This window comes from Serinus canaria, chromosome 3, assembly GCF_022539315.1.
Source record: "Serinus canaria isolate serCan28SL12 chromosome 3, serCan2020, whole genome shotgun sequence".
Taxonomy (NCBI): Eukaryota; Metazoa; Chordata; class Aves; order Passeriformes; family Fringillidae; genus Serinus; species Serinus canaria.
In genome coordinates, this window is record NC_066316.1 from 19999209 (window position 1) to 20022552 (window position 23344).

Genomic DNA, 23344 nt, shown 5'->3' on the forward strand with positions numbered 1-23344 from the left:
TTGCTCTATATAGTTTGAAAATAAAATATTTCATCTGACAAAGTAACTTATTGTTATTCTGATTCTTCATTATGCAGTAGGCAATGGTGTTGGTTCCTGCTATGAGATGCAAATTCAGTTGACAGTGCTCCTGCTGTCTGTATAAAGGTTAAAAATACACATATAATATTGTTCCTGGCACTTTTGGAAAGGTCTTCAAGTGATGATTTCAATAATATACAGATTTTAATAATTCTGTGTGGAGCTTCATCATTTTACAAATTCACACTGACCTACATTTATTAAGTTTATCAAACTATTGCATTCTGTTTGCATTTCCAGTGGCATTCTGTGGTCCTTTGGCCAAATAATATTACAAAATTATTATATTAACTAAATGAAAGGGCATCCAATATAAATCAATAATCAGTATATTTGCCTAGAGTATCCAGAAAAAGTATTAAGTTATTGTGATTTTAAACAGTTCTGACACCAAATCATAAAATTCCTGCAACAGAAGCAGTAGGCAACCTTAGCATATGAGGAGATAACCTAAATGTATTTTACCTTCCTGACTATATATCATTCTCCCTGCTCAAATACAGAATCTGGAAGGTAAAATAAAATTAGTGAGACAATAATTTTTGGTATAACCACTGCATGCCACTTGATTTAATGTCACATTGGTGTAGGTGAGAATGGACTATAACCTGCCATGATAATATTATTTGACTTAATAGAATAAATTTGGGAAAACAATGAAATATATCTATAGACCAGCCTAGGATGTAAAAATAGTTTAGAGAACTCTGTACTTTGAAGGCAAAGTTTTAACAGAATACACATACTTCATACTTAAGTTAGCTATGTACCATCAGTCAGCTTGCTCATCCTCAATATTTTTGTCATTTTTAAAATGAACCCCTTCAGATTTAGCAAGCAAAACAGGTAACTCTCTTTTCCTCTCTACCATGATGTATAGTCCTGTGTGTATCTTGACAGAATTCCTTGACCAAAATATTTGACCTTAAGTTGCAGTTTGATAGATGCTCAAAGCAGCAGTCAATTATTAGTGGTACAAGGTATCTTACTGCCTATGAGATCTACCATAAATAGATGTCCAAAATTCTTACTAATTTTAAAACTGAATGTTTACATGAACTCATTCAACAAATTAATCATGACACTCTCTTCAAGATCTGGAGGAATATTATTGCTCTGCAGCGGATGTCCCTGCAGTGCAGTGAACAGGAAATATGACTCCTTAACATGAAAAAAATAAAATAAATAAATCCAGTGTGTAGACATATGAAAATACCCTGTATCTCCTACTATTATTCATTTTACAGAAAGAAATTAATAACATCTTAAAATGGCATTATAATATGTGCATAGTAACATATCATCTGTCCATCTCCCCTAGTCACATCGTGTACAGTGCCAATGGAATTAAGTGACACACCAGTTCCACTGTTAACGTCTACAGTGTGATCAATACACAACGCTGGAAATGTGATGAACATGGTGGTGAAGGGCACACAGTGAATGAATACCTTGTGCAGATCAGGAGATCAGGGCACAGCATGTACCAGGCGATAGGGAAGAACAGACGGATGCATCCTTCTTATCCCTCCAATTTCCACTGCTGCACAGCTACTCAGGAGAGAGCAACAGCCTTTCAAGCTGTTTGCAGAGGCAGTTTAGAACTAAAACCAGAGAATTTTCCTAACCCACTATGCAGAATCTTCTAATTCAGCTTTCAATAACAATTCATGCAGAATTTTTTTTCCTCATATATACTAAAAAGCCTACATTGTTTCATATATAGTCTCTTAAGATTATTCTGTTTCCTCAAAATGTCCAAACTTCTTGGTTTAAATGCTTTTCCCTTGTGTACATATATTCTTAAGGCAAATTTCCTTTATCCTCATTGGCAGCAGAAAATGCTATGAAGTTAAAAAAATTTTTGTAAAAGGTCCAATCTAAACAATGATTTTTCAACTTAATTATTTTGATTTAATTAAACTGCAAACCCCACCTATTATGGATGTGGCATAAGAGTAACTAATCACCAAAGCTTCTGTTGACACAGGAGCCAGATCCGAGTATACTGGTTCAACTTTTTTTATGCCCAGATCTGTACTGAAAAACCTAACAGGAAAAATGTTTTCACTCAATGTCTCTTTGCTATTGACCCCTTTATGAAAAATCATCCTGATTGATTAGCTTTAATAGTGAAATTAGTATTTGTGATTAGCTTAAAGAGTGAAATTAGTATTTGAGGGTAACAAAGCTGATCTGGCCCAGAATGGATAACAAAGCCCCAACACAATTTATTCTGACAGCAGTTTAGCAGCAGTGGTCATTTCTAGCACAGTGTCAGTGCTAAGCTGCTAAGAGAGCAGTCATGCTCCTAATTTTTCCTGCAAGATATAAAAGAGGATGTCTAACCACAGCCAAATACCATTGGAAGTTTTCTAGGGAATGTCATGTGAAAGTATCTGTTATCTTTTGGCATTGCAATTCCCAGAAGGCTACATATGCTACCATCTGCCCAGTAATAACGAGAGGAAAGCTCACTGCTATGTTTTGCTACAGTTATGCCGTTCCCAGTACTGGAATGAACTCATTTAAGCTAACTGTTATCTCTCTGTTGCAGTGCAGTACAATGTAGGCATATCTGTACTTCTTTTACTTTAATATATGGTACTTGGCAACATTTACAAATTCAACATTATGTGATTTAGAAAGCAAACATGACGTTATAGCTTCTAAAGGTCATCAGCTAAGTTGATTTTCCTTCTCAGAGTATTACAAAACAATTTGACTGAGGTCTACTCACTAATTCACATCCCTCACTTAGTTCCACATAAAAGTCTGCATACATTGATAAATAAAATGGTACACTTTGTCTATATTAAAAAGGTTTTACAACAGCAAGGCAGGGAGAGCTTTTATGTAATGACCTATTATGTATGGCAGAGCAGCAATGCCAAGACTCACAACTTCATAGTGATTTTTGTGGTACCTCATGGTTTTCTCAATTTCATATTCATGGAATGGTGTTATCACTTGACCATCTATGATGTCATTTTTATTGAAGCATAAAACACTATGAAAGACACAGCAAATGAATAGTTTTATTACATAGCAATTGTAATTATTCTGGGAGAGATCTGACACATTTTTTAATACAGCAGTACTACTTGTTAGTATGTGATTTCACAGCAATGGCTCACTGCCAAACGGAAAATATCAACTACATCCCAATTTTCAGAAGTGTTAGGAAATCTTATCTCTTACTGTCTTGAAAACTTCAAAGTAATCAACACCAGAAAAAAAAAATCAGGCATTTTTAGTATGCCAAGCAAGAAATTACACTTGGAATTTAAGTCTGCTCTCTGAAATTTTGGTTCTACCTAAAAAATGAGACTACAATTAATTATAGATTTCAACATCCAATTATACATGTCTAAAGAGTACATCCAATATATTCTATAGTTGACACTCAAGCACATAAACTTCTGGTCAGAGTACTAAATCTTTCCTGAGGGGCCAAACACAATGCTGTAGATGGTTGTGAGGCCTCTCCACCAAGTACAAGTAGGCAAATGAGTGCTGCATGCATTTGGGGACCATGCAAGCTGAAAGTACAAATCGGTTTGTTAGCAAACAGCTCATTAATTGGACAAGAATAGAATAGCCTACTTGCAGAAGAGAGGTGGAAAATGTTGCTTTCTTGAAACACTTTATTTCTTGATTTGGTTTGAAGGTAGCAGGAATTGTGAAGTTCAAGGTAAAACACTGGGATTTAGCTTCAGAGTCAAGGATAAACCAGTTAATGGACTCCTGCAATTATCCCTACAAGGTGAAGAGTCTGAGGAATTTGAAAGGGGTATAATAATAAGTAAAATTTTCTCACAGTTTAAGGAAAGTCACGCTCACAATGTGAAGAATTATGGCTTTTAAAGGAGGTATTTCAAGCAGGATTCATTGCTACGAAGAAGCTCTTTCACATGAGAGAAAGCATTCATACAAATGAATGCATAAACTGACAGAAGAAAAATGTACTTTTAATTTCCTAGTCAACATAACTATGCTGAGTTGGGATGCTTAGTATTTTAAAGGACATTTGAAGGTCGGTCCAAAATGGTAAAAAAAATTATTTTAAGCAGAGACAACATCTTTCGATGATCTCTGTTGTTTATGTCTAGCACACTTTTCAGTCTAGTAGAGCTAAATATAACAAGAAGTAATGGTTCAAAGATAAAATGAAACTGTTTCAGTGGGGAACTATGGGACATACATTGAACACCAATGGTAATTAACTCCTGGATTAGAATTAAAAGGGTATTTACTAAATTTTGATTTATTTTGATTGATGTTATTAAATCAAGACTAGATTTTTCAGTCAAAGCTTAATGGGCTTTTTATAGATACTGCTATAAATTGAATATTGATAGACATCATATTGGTGATAGATCTGAAGTCAGACAAGATCATCTGATTCCAAATAACATTGTTTTCATTATTACTAGGACAAAACCCCCACTTTTTTGTAATTACTCACTACTTCTCTAGACTGTAAACATTAAAGACAAAGAGTCTTTCAGTTTTCTTCTCTGAGTGACCACTTCAGAGACTTAACTCTTCTTAGATGACAGAAAAGTCTATTTATAATGATTTAGAGAATCAAGAAACAACTAAGACAATTTTTTTATCCCCTTTTTTCTCCATTTTGGACACTTTTTCTTTAAAACAAAACAAAAATGTGCTTATGAGATAGTGTATACTGCTTTTCATCTCATGCAATTCTATAATATCTCATGGGACATTATAGGATACACCAATATAAAGCAAAGGACTGAAATTTTCCACTGAAAAAAAATCTGAAATGTCAAAAAAAGATCAATAAGGGTGCCTTCACACCCTCAGACAAAAACTAAATCACGAACTTGGAAAAAAGCAGTGTATAGTCACCACACTTGCAATAACAAAAACCACTGAGGTGTGGCTCATTTTAAAGGTCTTCACGGCTGTACTTTCTATCTCTCTGACATAAATGGGAAATGATAAAGGGAGTCTAATCTAAAAAGCCTTCCACTGGGTACAGCAGTGCCAAAGAACACTTTATTTTGTTTGGCCTTCCTTAATATTCTGATATCTCTGAGCATTTTGCTGAATTGTGAGTAATGCTACTTGTTTGATAAAGAGTTATAAGGTATAGGAACATTAACTGGCAACTTTCTAGCAGCACTCAGACACAGGATCTTACATTATGATTAAAACAAAATAGTGATGTTAGATCAAATAGGCTGTTGTGTGTCAACTAAGGAAAAAACATTCCTGCCTTTTGATTTTGATTTTGATTTTGGTTTTGGGTTTGGTTTTTTGTTTTGTTTTGTTTTTTGTTTCTTTGGTCACCTCAAAAATAAGCTACATTACAGCATGCTCTGGAAAATACATGTGTAAATTAAGTAGTCACTGATGTACCTACAGATAAACTCACATATGAGCTGGAACACTTGGATAGCATAGAGCAAACTTAGTTATATAATTATATATAAGGTGCTCCTACAAATAAATTAATTATTCAATTTTCTTATGTAACACCTAAATGAATGCATTTAAATTATATGCTTTATTATTAAACTGAAAATAGCACAACAAAAAGAGCAATCACCTTATTTTAATAACAATAGAACTGCTTAAGTGAGTTGAGTAAATGGCACAAAATATTTGTCATACTTCTAATGACCTAAACAGCTGAAGTGACTATGGCATGTGAAAAATATTTATATACTTCTTCAGGAGTCTTTAGTCTTCAAGTGGTAGAGCCCTTGCCTGATAACCTCGTATAGCCTATATATAGATGGCCTGTCATGTCTCCACAATTAGATAAACCAGAACTGCTATAATGTAATCAGTTACAACCTGAAAATTATATTTTGAAAATCAAGTTTATTAATATGTAATCTTTAGGTAATCATATTTATCCTCCTAATTTACACAATATTTATGATAGTCTACATGTCCTTGAAATAGGGAACAGGGACACTACACTATGAAAAAGTGGTCTAGCTGCTGGAGTTCATAAATTTTGTTCAGCTTTGGATGAGTTCAAAGAATTGCCATGTAAGAAAAGCCTTACAGAGGGAATTTATCTGATTATGGCAGTAATAATTACCCAGCTGTTTATTGCAGATAGAGAAATAATTCATGTAGGCAATAGGCCGTGGTGGCAATGACACTCCGCATTTAGTAAATATGCAAACTGTTCATTTCTAATTAACCAAGCTAGAGGATGCCCTTATTAAATGTATAAACTAAAAGTGCCTTCCTGACAAGTGATGAATTGTTACATTGCACAAACTCTTGCCACAGAATTACTGGAGTGAACTTGGGGCTTAACTTCATTAAGAGATCTTGTGGGATAGTTAAATGAGGATGGACAGCATAACAAGACCTACCTGACAGTCAATGATATGTTAGAGCTTAAGGAAACTGTACCTCTTCCCCTATTCTACTTATTTTACAGTGAAGATTCGTTTTCAGACAAAACAGAAGACTGTGAAGTCTGTCTCTATGAGACAGTTTAAAAGGCCATGATTAGTCAGTCTTTATGTACAGAAAATATTTTATGAGCTGTCAGTAATTCTAACAGACCTCTTACAAAACAAAAAATCTACAGCACCTTCAAAGCTCACAGGTACAGAACAATTGTTATCTTACAATACTGTGTTGTCACACCTGTTTTATTCATCAAAACTAATCATCTACTCCACAGACCATTTGGTCCAATGAGTGTACACAGTGATCTCAGATTTTTTTCTACGTATTTAGATTAAAAACAAAATTTCTTTGGATATAAATGACATCTGTTGATCCTAATGGTGTGTTTAGTGCTATATAAAAATACATGAGAAAATTTTGCCTTCATGTCATTGAAGACTTCAGTCTAAGCAGCTGATTACGTTACTTACAGTGTTCATGTTTACTGCAAAATTTCAACTGTTTACAGAACTAGCTAAAAATATGGTAAAGACGGCTTCCAGTCCTTGCTCAAGAGAGACATGAACAGAATAAAGCTCATGAGGGAGGTGAGCTGAATCTATGTTGGAAATTCAGCCTCCTGCGTAAACATAATGGTTCCTACCTTAACCTCACTGTATTCAGAAAGTGTTTTCCCATGGAGTTAAAACAGGCCATTGACTGCTCTATAACTTTAGACACTTCATTTCAATTTCATTATCAACTCCAAAAGCTCATTTTTCATATCTTACCTATCTTAACAGCATCAGGTTTTTGGCTACGGAAGTACTCCAGGATCCTTAATAAACTGCAGTTGTAAGATTCCTAGAAATCTAGCAGTTATGCCTAAAATCCTCTGGAACAGGTATGTATGTCTTAAATTTTATGTGACCTACCAATCCAATTAAATATTAATCTAAATTAATATTTAAATATGAGAAAGCATACTTGGCACTTGTCTCTCTTTCTGAGGCTCACAGAGAAAGCTGACAGGGTAAGTTTACATCCAGAAAATTCAAATTACAGGTATGTTAAAAAGCATAATGTATTTCCTCTCCATATCTTTGAATACAAGTAAAAAAAGATGGGTTGAAGATAACGCAGTTAATTAAACATCAAGTGAAAGACAACATTACAAAAATGAGGGTTTCACTGTTGAAAGAATTCTAAGGAGCTGTCTGAAAGGTTTTGGCACTAATTGAAAATAGACTACAGAATCAATTGCTTCTGCAGTCAATGATGAGGAACACTTTAATTGAATTATAAGACAATATATACATTCTTCAAAACACTTTGACACTTGAGAAAATGGCCAGCACCTGGACTTATTATCAAAAACGAACTGACAGGTGGACGCTGAGCGAGTTCTCCTCATATTACTGTGACAAAGAATGATTTATTTCAAGCCCACTCCATGGAAAATAGCTATACCTCAAAAGTTTTAAGAAACAAAGTACTGTTAGAAAATACACCTCAGAAATGGTACAGTAATCTAGAATAAGATAGACAATCTTACTTTTTTCCATACTGCATTCTCAGGCATATTTACAGAATAGCTAAACATTGGATTAGATCACCAGCAACATGTAAGTACTCTTTAATTTCACTCTTCATTAGGGTTATAAAAAAATCAAGCTGCACAAATGATTAGTGAATACACATATTGCCAAAGAAGTGATTTTTATCTCTTTGTATTATCTATTTCCCTGACGTGTCTTGAAGACCTGGAGGTTTTAATGATGGCTGTGAAACTAAATCTGCTCATAGAGCAGCTAGTCAAACTTTGATCAAAGCCATACTCTGCAAGGCCACTCACTACTAATGCCAACGATGGAAAGAATTTGGTGTTGATCCTGAAAGTGTGTGAAATTCCTGGTTTCTAAACTCAACTATGTTTACAAAAACTATGATGCTTATTAAAGGTAGACTCAGGCCTTAGTTTGCTACCTTTAAATCAGTGTTTTTTCAGTAGCCAAGAAAGCTGAACTACTTGCCTTGATTACATAAGAACCTCAATGCCAGTACTTTGCCACTGTTTTGTTAGTTTTCTGATACTGCTTTCTTTACCAAGTTCTGTGCCTAGGGAAAAATTTAAGTGGGATCATTCATCAGTAAATGGAACAATACATCCCAAAATCTTATCTCTACTTGCACGCCTGACATGTAGCAAAGTTCCTGTACTATAGTTTTTAAAGGCCAGTATGTAGATAACCTCAGGCAAAGAACTGCAAGTTAATCACACAGTTGGGCGACTGACATCATCCATAAATTCTTCAGCTATAATGGCACCAGCATGCTAATTTATGTGAACTGATGTCCATTTGCTTATCATGGACTGGAAACTGTTTCACATAAAACAAAATTCTAATGCATCATATGGAGTTATAGCCTGTGCTAATTGCTTCTGGCATATTTCCCCTTGTAACATTCAGCCACCTCTTAGAGATGGCAAATGCAGCTTTAAGTATGTTTCAAAAGAAAGTATTTTTCCTTAAAATTAAATACACTAACTGCACTGAGAAGTAATGAAATTTACTTTCATGCATATATTTATAAATTAAACCATCCAACTAATCTATATTGAGATAGAATACATTGTATATTGGTGCTTAAAAAAAATGGTTGCTACAGATGAGGATTTATTACTAAAATCTAAATAACACAATATAGTAAAATAAATATTTAAGAACAAGGTTCTTACTTGCTTCATTAAGAACTTCCTATATATTTTAGGCAAAAGAGAACTCAGGACTAATGAAACCATTTCATCACTACACTGAAGCTAGACTGTACAAATGTTAAGAGTCTGACTATGTCCTTATGTAGACAGAGTTTAGGGTTCAAATTTGTTCCTTTTCATCTCTGAAGGGATTCTTTCAAGCACTTCTCATCACTACTCCTAGGGACTCTACTGGGGACACCAGCACCCATTAGACCTAGTGGTTCTGTAGCAGTGGGAAGTAATAGGAATGCTGGGGGAATTTAGCCAGTCTGGGAGCTAAAGCCAAGCATTATCTTCAGTTTGTGCAAAGGCAGTGCCTTAAGTCTGTTAAGTCTAACAGTGCCATAACCAGTCTGTTAAGTGAGTGGAAACTCACACATAATATGACTATTTTTATTTAATTATATTTTAGTTCAATTTCTGTTAAATCAATTTCTGTTAAACTTAATTACATTCCTCTATGGCTTTAAACTGGGGCAGCTTCTATTAAGTTTACTTTCTCCTGGGGTTTTCACACTAAAGGCAAATGATAAAGGTCTGGCTACTAAATGAGGGCAGCTATTAAATAAGGACAGTTTGTATTAAAGCTGAATGGTAAAGATGTGGCTACTAGTTGAGAAAACCACTTAGTAAAACAAGTGTCCTTTATTTTAAAAAAATTAGTATAAAGAAGGAATGAGAAGAAAACAAACTTTGGTCAATAACTCTTTTAAGATATTCTTACAAGAAACTTAACAGAATGACCATAGTTTCATGAGAACTTCCTCTAAAATTTCTCTTAGAAATAAGTGAGGGATGATTTCATACAGGCTCCTCCGTAATGAAAGAGGAGAAAATTAGGTACAAATCCTGTCTCTGGAGGCTAAAAGATGGAAGGACTTGCAATGTGATTTTAAATAGGTGTTGACAAATAAAAATTCTGTCAATGATACTTAGAATAGGTAAGACAGAGAACTGTACAGTGTAGTTCAACTCAGAATTACATTATAATTCTAAAAAGAACAAACTGTAAACAAATTTTTGAAATTAAAAATATCTTCTGCTTTCTTTGTGTGGGAGGCAGGGGCCAGTTTCACGTATCCATGCGCATTATGTCATGTTCCACGCGGCGCTGCTTCATGGAGTTCTAGAGATGTGAAACACTCAAAGGCAATCTAATCTGAGTGCACAAGTGTGTCAGTCTCTCTGTCCATCAACAAGTAAATTTCCATAATGTTGATGTTTTAATAAAACCCAGCCATTTCATAAATGCATTCCTTCTTCTTCTGACAATACCTTGCGTTTTTTCAGTGCACAGTTGCAATAATTTTTATATACAAAAATATTTATGAACAGTGAGGTTATACTTGTCCTGAGCCAATGTGATGGCTAAAAAAAATATGAGGAGAATCTTTCCTCCACCTGGCTCAAAATTCCATATAAGAAACACAGTGGGACACCTTGGGGCCAAAGTAGTTGGCTGCAACTTAGCCCAATGACAGGAAAAATCTGTTTGGCTGAGGGCCTACACCTAATCCTCACTAAACATCTGTTAGATTTCATAAGAAGAATGTTGAAGGTGATATACATATTAGTTTTCAAATGTAGCCCAGTAAAGGGATTACTGCAGTGATTCTTGATTGCACTTGGCAACTCACACATTTTAAAAATTGAAACAATAATAAGATCCATTTGTCCAAATTAGCTCAAAAAATAATTTTTCACTTTTTTAAACTGAAAATATGGATTGTTTTTTCACCTGAAAGACATCTATTTCTGTAAACTCTGGAATATAGGACTCAAATTAGCAAAATATCAATATATCAGTTGCCAGATAAGAGCTCACACAGACCAGCTTTGACAGATTTTGATGTACCTTAAGTCATACTGCTCTTCTTACCTGTTAAAGAGCACAAAAGTATTTCTTGGTTAAAATATCTATGCAGTGCATATGAACTATGGTTTTTCAATGGTTCTTAACCTAAACTAAATACTAGGTAATTTGATCAGTATGTCAAAGAAATGAAAACCAAATATTTTTGTAGTCTTCCAAAGTAAGGTATACCCAGAGGAGATTTATAGTGGGTGTGAGGAAATAAAACACAAAGCTCCAACCAATCCATGCTCACAGTGAAGCAGGAATACCACTTGCTATCTTGTTTTGTTGGCACACATCAAAGGTCCATCTAAGCAACAAGTTATGAGCCATGGTCTAGGTTTAGGCAGGGAATGGAGAAGAGCAATAGAACAATTATGAACAGAGAAGCAGGTTCTGTTTTTGCAGTTCATCCAGTGATATAGATTTTAAACAAGAGAAGTCATGGCTTCACTTATTTTCCAAGATTTAGTCTAGCCTTCCTAGGATTCTACCTTTTCAAGAAGAGAGAATATTTCAAGGATTTCAGATCAAGACACCATCGAAGCTGTTTAAGAATGTTTAATTCTGGCTTTGCTGAGTTGTGACCTTTCTGCACAGAATACACTTAAATGAATAATAATGAGAGATCAGAGGTAGGTGACTATCAGTGTGGTTCATTATAGGTAACACTGTAATGCACAAGAAATAATGTTATGAAAAAGAGGATGCAGCACCAGCTGTACTGTGGAAGAATAATATGATTAATCAGCATAAAAGAAGCTGGATAATCCTGGGTTTTTTCATGCATAACTTGCATATGCTGCTTTATGTAACAGTCTTTGCCATGTGATTTAAACAAGATTTCTAGAAATACTGGTTTACTAGACTCCATTATGTTTCTGTGCTTGAGAAACTAAGATTTGTCTCAGATGTTCTGAATTGCAAACACTGCATGGATTCTGTCCAACAGCTTTCATTTACACTGAGAGAGTAATGACCATGGTCACCCAGAATTTCATCTGTTTGTTTCCACTGTTATCTGAGTAATGGCCGTGGATCAGGATATCAAATCCACTAGAGGGAAATAATTACCTCTATTTTAGAGAGGTTTCAGCTTAAGTGCAGGAAAGACAACAGATGTATAGGAAAAATAGAGTAAGAAGATAGAGCAAGAAAAGTTCTTGATGGAAATCTGACAGGCTATTGGTTCTCTTCTATACCTATGAAAAGGATCTGCTTTACTGCATCCACACCAGTATCTTTCCCAATTAATATTCATAGTATGGCTCATGCATGAAACTTAAACCCAAATTTGCCTTTGCATTCATTGTCAATAATCCATATTCAAAACAAATGATAAAAGGAAAATTTTGGTTAGGTTGTGAATATTGGGGAAAAACAATCTAGTTCAACAAACCCTATTTAAGGCATAATAACCTACAAATTCAGGTCATAGATGAAGAGACAAAACCATTTTTCTTAAGCTAGTACAAACCCAGAGCACACCTAATGAATTCAAAGAAATTATTCTGAATTTATAACAGTGTAAATGAGAACAGAATGTGGTACAACATGAATAGGCACAGGATGAAGAGAATGATAACTGATCGATATATGTAGTTGATAATGGAGGGGAATCTACAGTCAAAGAAATAGCTTAATTAGTGCCACAAACTTTCTACAAAAAAAAGAGCAAATGAATGCTTTACCACATGGAGCTTTTATCTTTACCTGACAATCTCGTTTTTCACAGAAACACCTTGCAGGTATTTCTTCAGAGCATAAAAATTATGGATATTCTTCCGAACGTAATAGCCGCGCCAGGTTTTCTGGATCTGGAGGAAATAAATACTTGCTTAGTATATTTCAAATCAATGCATATCAGACATATATACTAGATCCCAAGAATCTCTTTCCTTAAAAGTGATAGCAAGTAGAAGCACTGATAAGTTTCAATGAAGAAATTAGTGTAGGTTGTAACATACTGTAGCACTGAGTGACTCCTTCACCAACATCTACTGCTACACTTTCACCTTTGCGCTCTGCAATGGTCTAAACTAAATAAAAGCCTTCCCAGGAACTCAATGAATCAGACTTTCTGGAAAGTTCATTTATAAATTGAAGTTCTTTCATCTCTAGTGTAAAATGATTCATGTCTATTTGTTCCACATTAGTTTCACTCATCAAAAGAAATACTATTCTCTTGCATAGCAGAAAAAGCCTAACCTAGAGAAAGCCTAACCTGAAGAAAAGCTCTTATCTGTAGCTAGTTATAAAGTTGTATTATGAATAGAAATTAGGTAGCATCCTCCAACAAAAAGGGTTAATATTTTGTTGCACTTTAAAAAGCATCATTTGAAAAAAAAAAAAAAGAGAAAGAAAAAAATAAAAGAGGAGGAAAATAAATACTTAGTCTACCCAACTTTCCCCAAGAACTAATTTCAACAAATGTGTTTAAACCTTCTGATACTTGAAAATTCTAATAATGATATTTCTGAAATCATTACCAGTTTACCAGCTATCTGCTTTTTGGCATGGCAAAGTGAGCATTAAGAATGGACAATCAAGCATTGGAATGGGCTGCTCAGGGAGGTGGTGGAGCCACCATCCCTGAAAGAGTTTGAGAAACAAATGAACATGGCATTTAGTGCCATAGTCTAGTTGACAAGGTAGTGATCAGTCAAAGGTTGGACTCAATGATTTTAGAGGCCTTTCATAACCTAAATGATTTTGTTATTCTGTAATTAGGTAAAAAGCTAGCAGGACTGCCATTTGGTGAATTATATTTATCCCTATGCCTATGTAGAGCTGAAAAATGTAACTTGGTCTATTCAGTCATGCTGAGGGCTGCTCTTGCTCCTGATACTCCTTGCCATAAGAGGTCAGTGTACTCTGGATGTCTACATCTGAAAAACAGAGTAACCATATTTCCTCTCTTCTCAGGGTCTAGCTCATCCATATTTAAATCCTTCCATCCTTGAACTTATTATTGATTTTCCTGCAAAATATTCTTTACTTCCTTCATTGCATTTTGTCTCCTTTTTTCTCAATATTTTTCTACTTTAATATCCTGGTTTCTATCTTCTTGTCTGCAGTAGCTTCCTTTGCTACAACATACATCTCTTTGACTTTTATAGCTTTGAAATCTTAAAAGACATAACAGGTGAAAGGCAGAATCTACATTTAAAAAGCAAGAAGTTGAGAGGTTGTACTATCCAGAAGCAAGTATCATCTGTATCCCCTTATCTAAATGCATAGAAAAGTAAAATGTTGCAATGTACTAAGAGCTCTCCTTTTCCTCTGGGCTCCTAGGTACCAGACTTACCAAGAACTTATACACGTCAGTGTATCTATAAGGAAGTTTTTTTTTTTTCTTTACACCAACCTTTCTCTTTCCAAGGGATGATTTTTTAAGTGACGTGAAACTCATGTTTGTGCTATTTGGCTTTTTTTCTCAGCCTACCTCTTTCTAAATAAGCACCTTTTTAAAAAAAAAAATAAAAGGGGAAGGAAAAGAATGTCATGGCTTTTGCGTTTGATTCAGCAAGAAGGCAAATTAAAAAAAGCTGCCCATTGCCCAGATTATCAGTAACCATTTCACTCAGTAATTTCAGAATCTTTATCATAAAGCCTTGGGAGTGCTCTTCAGTAACAGGCAAAACTCTCTCTACTCCTACTAGTTCCAACGCAGTCCAATTCTGTACCACTGTGACAACTGACAAAAGTATGCAATTTTTCCACCTCCACTTTTACTGGAGCCATCTAAAATGATGCTAACTAAGGCAGGGCTGAATATTTCATATTTTGGCATTTTGCATTCACAAACCCCCAAACACTATTCTTCAAAGTAAAAACCAACATTTGGCCTCAGCTGATGGCACCTTGGGGTACAGTTATAATTATCCTTTTATGCGAAATTTAACAAGAGAATAAGAATCACAGAAAAGCTTTCAGTAATTCTTTGAGGCATGTGTTAGTTATTAAGAATAACAAGATAATAACTTCCAGTGTTAAAATGTTCTTCTATTTCCCCTTTGTGCATCAGCATGGATTTTCCTCTCTTCCCAAATAAGACTTGAAACAAATTTCAAAAGTTGAAATTTTTTTTACATACATGTTGTTATTTGTTTGTCATTGAATTTGTTTGCTTTTTTAGGGGGTTGGGTTTTTTTGGTTTTTTGGGGGTTTTTTTTGTTGCTGTTGTTTTGTTTAATTTTGTTTCTGGGCTTTTCTGGGTTTTTTGGTTTTGGGGGGGTTTTTTTGTTTTGTTTTGTTTTGAGTTTTTATGGTTTTGGTTTTTTTGGAGCTTTTTGGGGGGTTTTTTAAGTGAAAGGTGTTTGGACCCCTACATATTGTTATAATATAAACAGATAAGAGTTCTGGGAGCAAGAAAAGTTCCAGACATGTTGCTTTGCACTATGTGATGGTAATTTTCATATTCTTTGTAACACTACTTTCTCATACACAAGCTTATTGGGTTAAAAAGGAATAGAGAAAGAGCAGAGAATGAGAATGCCTTCAGAGATCTGGGATTAAGCAAAATCCTTTGCATGTGAATAAGGATCTTAGCTTTATTTTTCTGTTTGGCTTCAAAATTTCTCAACAAGAGCAACTTGGCTCCCATATAGCCATGTGCTCATTAATGCAGGATTATAGTCCCTTTGAAACTCTTTCTGACAGTCTTCACCTCACAGTTATAAATGCAGAACTGGATATTTCTGGGTTAAAGGATCAAAACTCAAACTAAAAGACAAAAGGCTCAAATAGTATAAAGCCATAATTACCTCCAATAGGCTCAGTGTACCAGTTAAATGCTGCACTCTACCTTTATTTACACCACTTTCTGTTTAGAATGAACTCACTGATTTCAACTGAATGAAACCTAAGTAAGAAAAACTGCATTGTGTCTCAGATTATTTATTCTACGCCTGATTTCTGTTTCCCTAATACCATATGTCCGTGATCCCAAAACTGAAGATTAATCTTTTTAGGAAGGACCATTTTTAAAAAAGCTTCTGATGATACTCATCTTTTCAATGAGGAATTTCTAAATGTTTGCTTTCATAAAAAAGTAAAATGTTATGACTGCATTTTTTTTTCATTCCAAGGTGAACATTTTAAAAATTCTTGAAAAAGAACAGACAAGTGTGTGTATGCCCTTCAAAGTAATTAGCAAGTTTCAACAGTGATTGGTACAAAACAATTATTGTCATTGATCAGCACTGAACAGATAATTTTAAACAAAGTCATTGTGTGCTCAGCAGATTACAGCTTGTTAACGGGCAAGTTCTAAATGACCTCTTAAGCTAGTCAAATCAATGATGCATATTCCTCATTAAGTAACATCAAAATGTAAGTAGTCTTATAAATAATGTTTATTTTAAGCACTAAAACAAATGGCAAAACCTTGATATATCAAAAGCCATCTGCTCGTGGAATTTTTTTTTGCCATAGGATTACTTTTGTTGCTGAAAATTTATAGGAACATTAAGTCTTTTAAGAGAGACAATCATATTTTGCCTCAAAACTGAAACTGATTTAAACAAGATCTCTGATTTAATTTTAAGAGGTTAAACTGATAGCTCTGATTACCAAATGCAATCCAGAAGGACAAGATATGTAGACTGGCCTCATAACTATAAGCATGTGTATGCCCTCGATACTTCAAATGCCAAAATTGAAGTGCCTTTCTAAAGAGTGACTACAAACTGAGATAAATAGTTAATAATACCATGAGACAAAACAAAGTGGTTAAATAGAAAAACATACACAGTTATTGTTATATTTTTGGAACACTGAGTTACATTAATCATTAATCAAGCTCATGATGAGTGAATATAAGGAACTGTTGGCTTAGGAAGCCTGAAGTTTGAGCACACATGATCTGTGCAGAAATGCAACAGGCCTGACTTGCTATTGGACCTTGGTTAGCTCTTCAAGAAACACTGGACAGAAAAAAACCACAAAAGCATTCAGTGTTGGTAGTATTTAAAGTCTCCTCTGCAGATATGGCTGCACAAGATTTAGACAGAGGAGAATCAGATTCTGACATTTGCAACTAAATAAAGATCTGTTCTATTGTTTTCTACTGATTTAAATTTCCATTAAAGAAAAGGACATGACTGAAAAAATGGTACTTTGAAGATTTATATCACCTAATGATTCAACATTATATTTCCATTACAAATGAATTGGAACACATTCAATTACTTTTAAAAATGAAAGACCAAATGCAAAACTCCATTTGACTAGAATACATAATTACCTCTGAAATTTGGTCTTCAAATATCTTCTGGAAGTACAGAGGCAACTTTTAAGAGCTGGCTTACATTTTATGTTTTCTCACTGATCTCAGCTGCATGAGTAAATAGCATTTATCCACTGCGGAATACTTTCAAACTAGCTAAGTAAGGAATGAACTATAACAACAACAAAAAGGTACATTTGTGAGGTATTAAACTGCTGTTAAACACCTTCAGTTGTTTAACATGCACCAAATGTAAGATTTTACTTTGTGCCTTTGAGAGAGCTAGAACTAAGCAAATCACATGATAAGTACAGGTCTTGACTCTGAGTCATTCCAGACTCAGAGAGGCCACAAAATTAAAATCCATTCTGAGAATCTTCTTACTCTACACAAGTTTCCCTGCATTAATCTCTGGGTTAATCTCCATTGTCACCATATTCCTACATTTGGTAGAATTCAAAAGGTAAGGTGCCTGGCTTAAAAACATACAGGTTTCTAAAGTAAAGCAGTTTTATATCACAAAATGAAAGAAATAAGCAACATAAAAAGACTTAATCACAAAAATTATTTTATGTTTTCCCCAAATTTGTTTTGCATATTTGTTTAAGCACAGTTTCAAAATTCAGGAAAAAAGAGCTAGTTTCTAGTTAAATATGTTTTCCAGTTTCATCCACAACAAACTTCATTTGCTGTAGATTCATTGAAGTTCATGATCTGTTTATACACTTCTTCATCTAGCAAAATTCACTCTTAATATCATCAATGAGATCAGTTCACTTCCACCTCTGCGTTTAAACAATGAAATTGTCTTGTGTTCTCTAACTCTTGAGATCCGATACAGCAAATGCCAAAAGAAAAAGAGAACAGCCACGCTAACAAGAGAAAAAGCACAGCCACATCAACAAGCTTAAAAGCCCTTTAGTTTGTCAGAATTGCAAATATATGACTACTTTTGCAGAACAAATGTTCTTACATTTGTAAGAACACTGGCAGATAGAATGTTTGGGGGTTTTATCAGTATCATACATTATAGGGTGCAATGGACATTTAAATGGGGCAAGACACATTCAGGTACCTCAAATTCAGCTATAGTTTTAAATACAACCCTGACTACTCAGTGAAACTTTAATTTTTAACTATGTACTATTTCCTGCTGTTGCCATCAGCATATCAATCAAGTGTATATTATTCTGCTTTGCTCATTTTATTAAAAGCAAATTCGGAGCACAATTGACTTTTCATTTGTTTAACAAGTGAAGAAATATTTACCCTGACAGCCATTTCATTGTAGAATTTCTGCTTCTTAATAAAATATGCTCTCTGTGAATAAAAAAAAAAAAGATGGCACATATTTCAGTTACACAAAGACAGTCCTGCTATTTTTACATATAAAAGATAAGAATCTTTATACATAATACATAATAAGAGTTCTAGGCTAAGAGAGAATAAAATCAAACTTTGTATTGAAGAGATAGGCTTCCTAATACATAATGCAGGCTTAACTAGAAAAATCTATGGTAGTCAAACTAGGAGCTAATGGAGATATATGATCATAAAATGCTCTCCGCTGAGTTTGATAATCAATGGTGCTCTACTGAGAGTAGAATAACAAAGCAGAAATATTCACAAGTGCTGGTGACATGTAGTATTGTATGATTTATTCACTGGGGTTCTTTTAGCCAAAACTCACAGAAACATAAAAGGAATTCATATTTCAAGATGTCTGGTTTAATGAAAAATTCAGAGAAATGCTGTCTTCAGTTGAAATCGTTCAAGGATACGGATGCAGTGATGGAGCAAAATTGTGCTTTCCAACCATCTGTACTAAATGTTATGTACTTAGCTGCCTCCTGAGTAATCGTTGGGAATTTTGTTTCACTTAATATGCATTTTAGCATCATAAAATCATAAATACAATGATACCATGTTACAGTGAATCCCCTGATATAAAAAACATTTCCTGAAGTCCTGGTTTCCTTCCAATAAAGTAGAATTCCTCTTATAGTGAACAAATCCCCTATTATACTAAGCAATCACTTGGCAGCATAGGTTATTTTAATGGATACATCACTTTAAACTAAGCTTTCACATCTGTTCCGCCCTCTAATTACAAATGCAAAATGAACATAATTCACAATTGTATCATAAAAAGTAAAATATAAGTACTTTGAATGCAAGAGTATGTCCTTTATTTAGCACAACATGCAGCTTTTATGTGTTTCTCATGTTTTAGACACAAATCAAAGGCAAAAGTGCTTTCCCCTGATATAGTGATTTTCTCCCCCATGGCAAACAGGAATTCACTATAAAAGGGTTTCACTGTAATTAGTGTTATTTGAATTGCCTAGTCTGATCCAAAGCAAATTGTCTGTGGAGAGCAGCAGGACTGGATTATTTATCAACAGTCTGGGCAATTAAGAAACAGTTGGCTGCAATATGTTATTTACAAATGAACACAATGATGCTACTTCATTTTAAATTCTCTTTCTTCATTACATTAAGCAAGGCATAATTCCTGCAGTTTAATTAAGGTGCATTTTAAATGCTCACTTTAATATCATATCAATCTACTAATAATGGAAACAGTACAAAAGATATTTCTTATATGAAAGAAAATTGCAGAATTGTTAAAGTTCAAAGAAGTTTCACGCGTATGTGTGGATGTGCATACATACACATAGATATATACATATACATATATATATATGTGTGTGTGTATATATATATATATATATATGTGTGTGTGTGTATATGTATATATATATATATATATATATATATATATATATAATAATATATAAATATATATATATATATATAAAAGGAAAAATCTACCCCAAATGTACAAATTAGAATAAATAAAGGACTGTCTCTCTCCCCTTTATTCCCCATATTTACTGAGTGATACTAACTGTAGATAGCTAATAATGGACTGAAATAATAGTTGCCTGACTTAAGTATATCCCTAAACTGCTTGATTAAATTGATACAATTTTGGGTTGTAGTTCATCTTTTCTTTCTTTGGAAGGGAACATAAGAGTTAGCACACCACCAAATAGATAAAATATGTTTTAATGGATAAAACATGTTTTAAAATGTTCCTAAGTTTAAAAACATTCATCAGATTTCTGTCCATCAGTGATTTAACTTAACAATTTGACACCTTTTTGTTTATTCTTCTCATATTTAGAAGCTGTGAGCACTTAGATCTGAATGCATCCCATTTCACTGAGGAACATAATAAATTGGACACCTCACATCATTAATGCTCTTTATATCATCCACACTGAGAGACAATGTGGGACCACTTTGACTCTGAGCTTGGCCAAGTATTGAAGAACTCTGTCTACTATTTACAAAATCAGTCAATGGAAACTAAGGTCTATCTTGCACACCCCACTAAGGTGTGAGGAATCCAGGCCTTATGCTACCAGCACTTAAGAGGGTCACCCAAAGCAAGAAGGAAGTTTCACAATCCTGCTTTTACTCCACTCTTGCTCTCAATCACAAGTCTCTCCAATGCAGAACTGCTCATGCAACCGTCCTTCAACTTTATTCTTGCACCAAAAGCCAAAGGCTCTGTCAACATCTAGGTTCTTTTGGAAATGTATTTGCCCTCTGTTTTCTAATCCTGATTTGAAAATGATGGAGAAGGTGTTCATTGCTATTCACAAAAAACGTGTCATAATTTAGAACTTCAACCCAAGCCTACATTTATGTGCTCTCCTAATAAGCAAAAGATTCTTTCCAGAACTGGGGCCTGTTTGTCCAGAAGACAATTTTCTTATATTTAAGTAGAATTTCATGCAGTTCAGCACATGCCCAAATGGATTGCCCCTCATTTTTCACTAAGTGCCAATTCAAATACGACACTGCCAGGTTGAATCTCTGGAAAGAATTACATTCCCATCTCATCCATGTGCCACCTCTACTTCTGAGGCAGGATGTTTTTGTCTTTGTCATGAATTCTGACATTAATATACAGGCCTTCCTACCAGCTTACCTTAAGTGTAGGTTTTCAAACATATTTGAAGCCCTGAATATACTTTACTTGTATACTTTCTCATTTTGTATTTAAAAACATGCTTGATCATCTATGAATGGGCTCTGACTGGTGTCTTCTTTTGCTTTAAAGAGTTAATACAAAATGACAATTTCAAAGAATTTGAAGAACCAGGGATCTGACTGAGTTTGCGAGTGAGATCGAGGTTGAGAGAAGGAAGCTACACATGGTCTAAATTGCAATGTGGACATTGTGTATTTTGGGGAATTTTGCAGAGCAAATAGGTACTTGCCTGATTCCTATTGGACTGGAACTATTTAAAACTGGCTGTTGAAGCTAAATCACTTAGGTTGGTGTCAAACTATATAACCTAAAATACTCACTTTTCCCAACTGCATCTCTTTCCAAAGTAAACTGAAAATATGGCCATCATGCATACCAGCCTCATATAATAATGAAATGTAACAATTCCCCTTGCTTTAGAAAATGATTCCTTGGCTTTGAGAAAATAGTAATAAAGAAACAATCATGCATAGTTTGTTCATGTTCTGGTGTTTGCCTAGTTCTAAAATTCACACCTTCCTGCAGGTCATGCAAACTTTCAGAATCCAACACAATCAATGTAACCAAGTTATTAAGAAAACTGTAGGAGAGCAGTCCTTAATTTTATCTTGAGATTAATCAGGAAACAAAGCTTTATATGAAATTGCTTATATTTAGAATAGAAAGGCACATAACTTTAATCATATAAATGCCATCAATAGTGGCAAGATTTTTTAGGTTTTTTTTACCAAATATATCTCTTAACAATGAAAGGAAGAGGCACTAGAGGAAAAGCAAATGAAATACTAGTGGTGATGCACATATGGACAGCCAATCTGATGAGCCTCTGCCTTTGTTATTTTCCGCACCGGTACCATTCACATTTCACAATTTTGAATACAATCATTAAAATTATTTATTATCAAGCAATCATGGGTATTTTGTGCATATGCTTTGCCTTGTTTGCTGGCAGCAGATACCAATCCAATCATTATTAGCAGACAAATTTTAAAGTGACCAGTGTATTTAAGGAACTATCATGCCAAATGCAACATTGTCTTTCACAGTCAGGAGTCATTACAACAGTTACTAGTAAAATTTCAGTGCAAACATTGCCTGATCCTTTAACTTGGAAGTTATGTTAAGCTGCTGAGATTTTGCTTTTTACAGATTCCAAGTTCAGCCGTTAATTGAGTAAAGATAGTAAAACAAAAAATATAAGGTATTAATTCACACTTTATATTTAAGTCCACCCCAAAACACAATGAATATAGCAGTCCAAAGGGAGTAGAAGGTGCCTTTTTATCTCATACCTGTGTGGTACTCAGGTTGGCTTCCAAGCAAGCTGTTCTATTTAGTCTTCTCCAATCAAAGTGATAGCAAAAACAACACGTAGTGTTTGAGGGGGAAAGATCATTTCCTGTGCTGATTGCTGTAAAATTTGTAAGCTTTCTAATGACATTCTCTTGCTCTAGAGCCCTGGCGAGCACTGGATAAGTACTGGAATCCAAAAACTAAATTAATTAATCTGATTTAGAATTCACACTGATTTAGAATGTGAGTATTACACTGCAGAATTTTTTGTCCTACATTGTTCCATGGACTTCAGATTTGGCAAGAATTTCACTTATGTCTGTTTGAAGACCTAAATATTCATAAGACTTTATTGAATTAAGACTTATTTTTACTTTTCAAAATTATATTCAAGAACAGAAAGCTGAGGAGAGCTTTATGATGTTAGGTCTCTCAGGTCTGTGATTACAGGCAATCTGTTTGATCACACTGATTTTTTCCTTCCTTTGCCCAGTGACTGCACAGATCCTTTCTTTTCATTAACAAATTTTAATATAGATTATCATGCCTCTCTTCTACAGAAGCTTCCCTAGATTAAACAAACCTTCCTTATACTCAGGAATAATATTCAGCTGAAGTCCTACTTTTTTCAAAACAGAACCCAATGCAACCATGCAGCTATCTGCTCTG

The 23344-nt window shown here is 34.4% G+C and overlaps 1 protein-coding gene across 1 annotated transcript in view; it reads right to left on the reverse strand.

Moving 5' to 3' along the window:
* Positions 1-23344, reverse strand: part of SPATA17 (spermatogenesis associated 17) — an 86313-nt gene that overhangs the window by 55872 nt on the left and 7097 nt on the right. The window contains exons 4-5 of the mRNA XM_018921252.3: positions 18586-18636; positions 12801-12904 (exon numbers count right to left, since the gene is read on the reverse strand). Coding sequence (XP_018776797.3) covers positions 12801-12904; positions 18586-18636 — 155 coding nt within the window. The remainder of the gene's footprint in view (positions 1-12800; positions 12905-18585; positions 18637-23344) is intronic.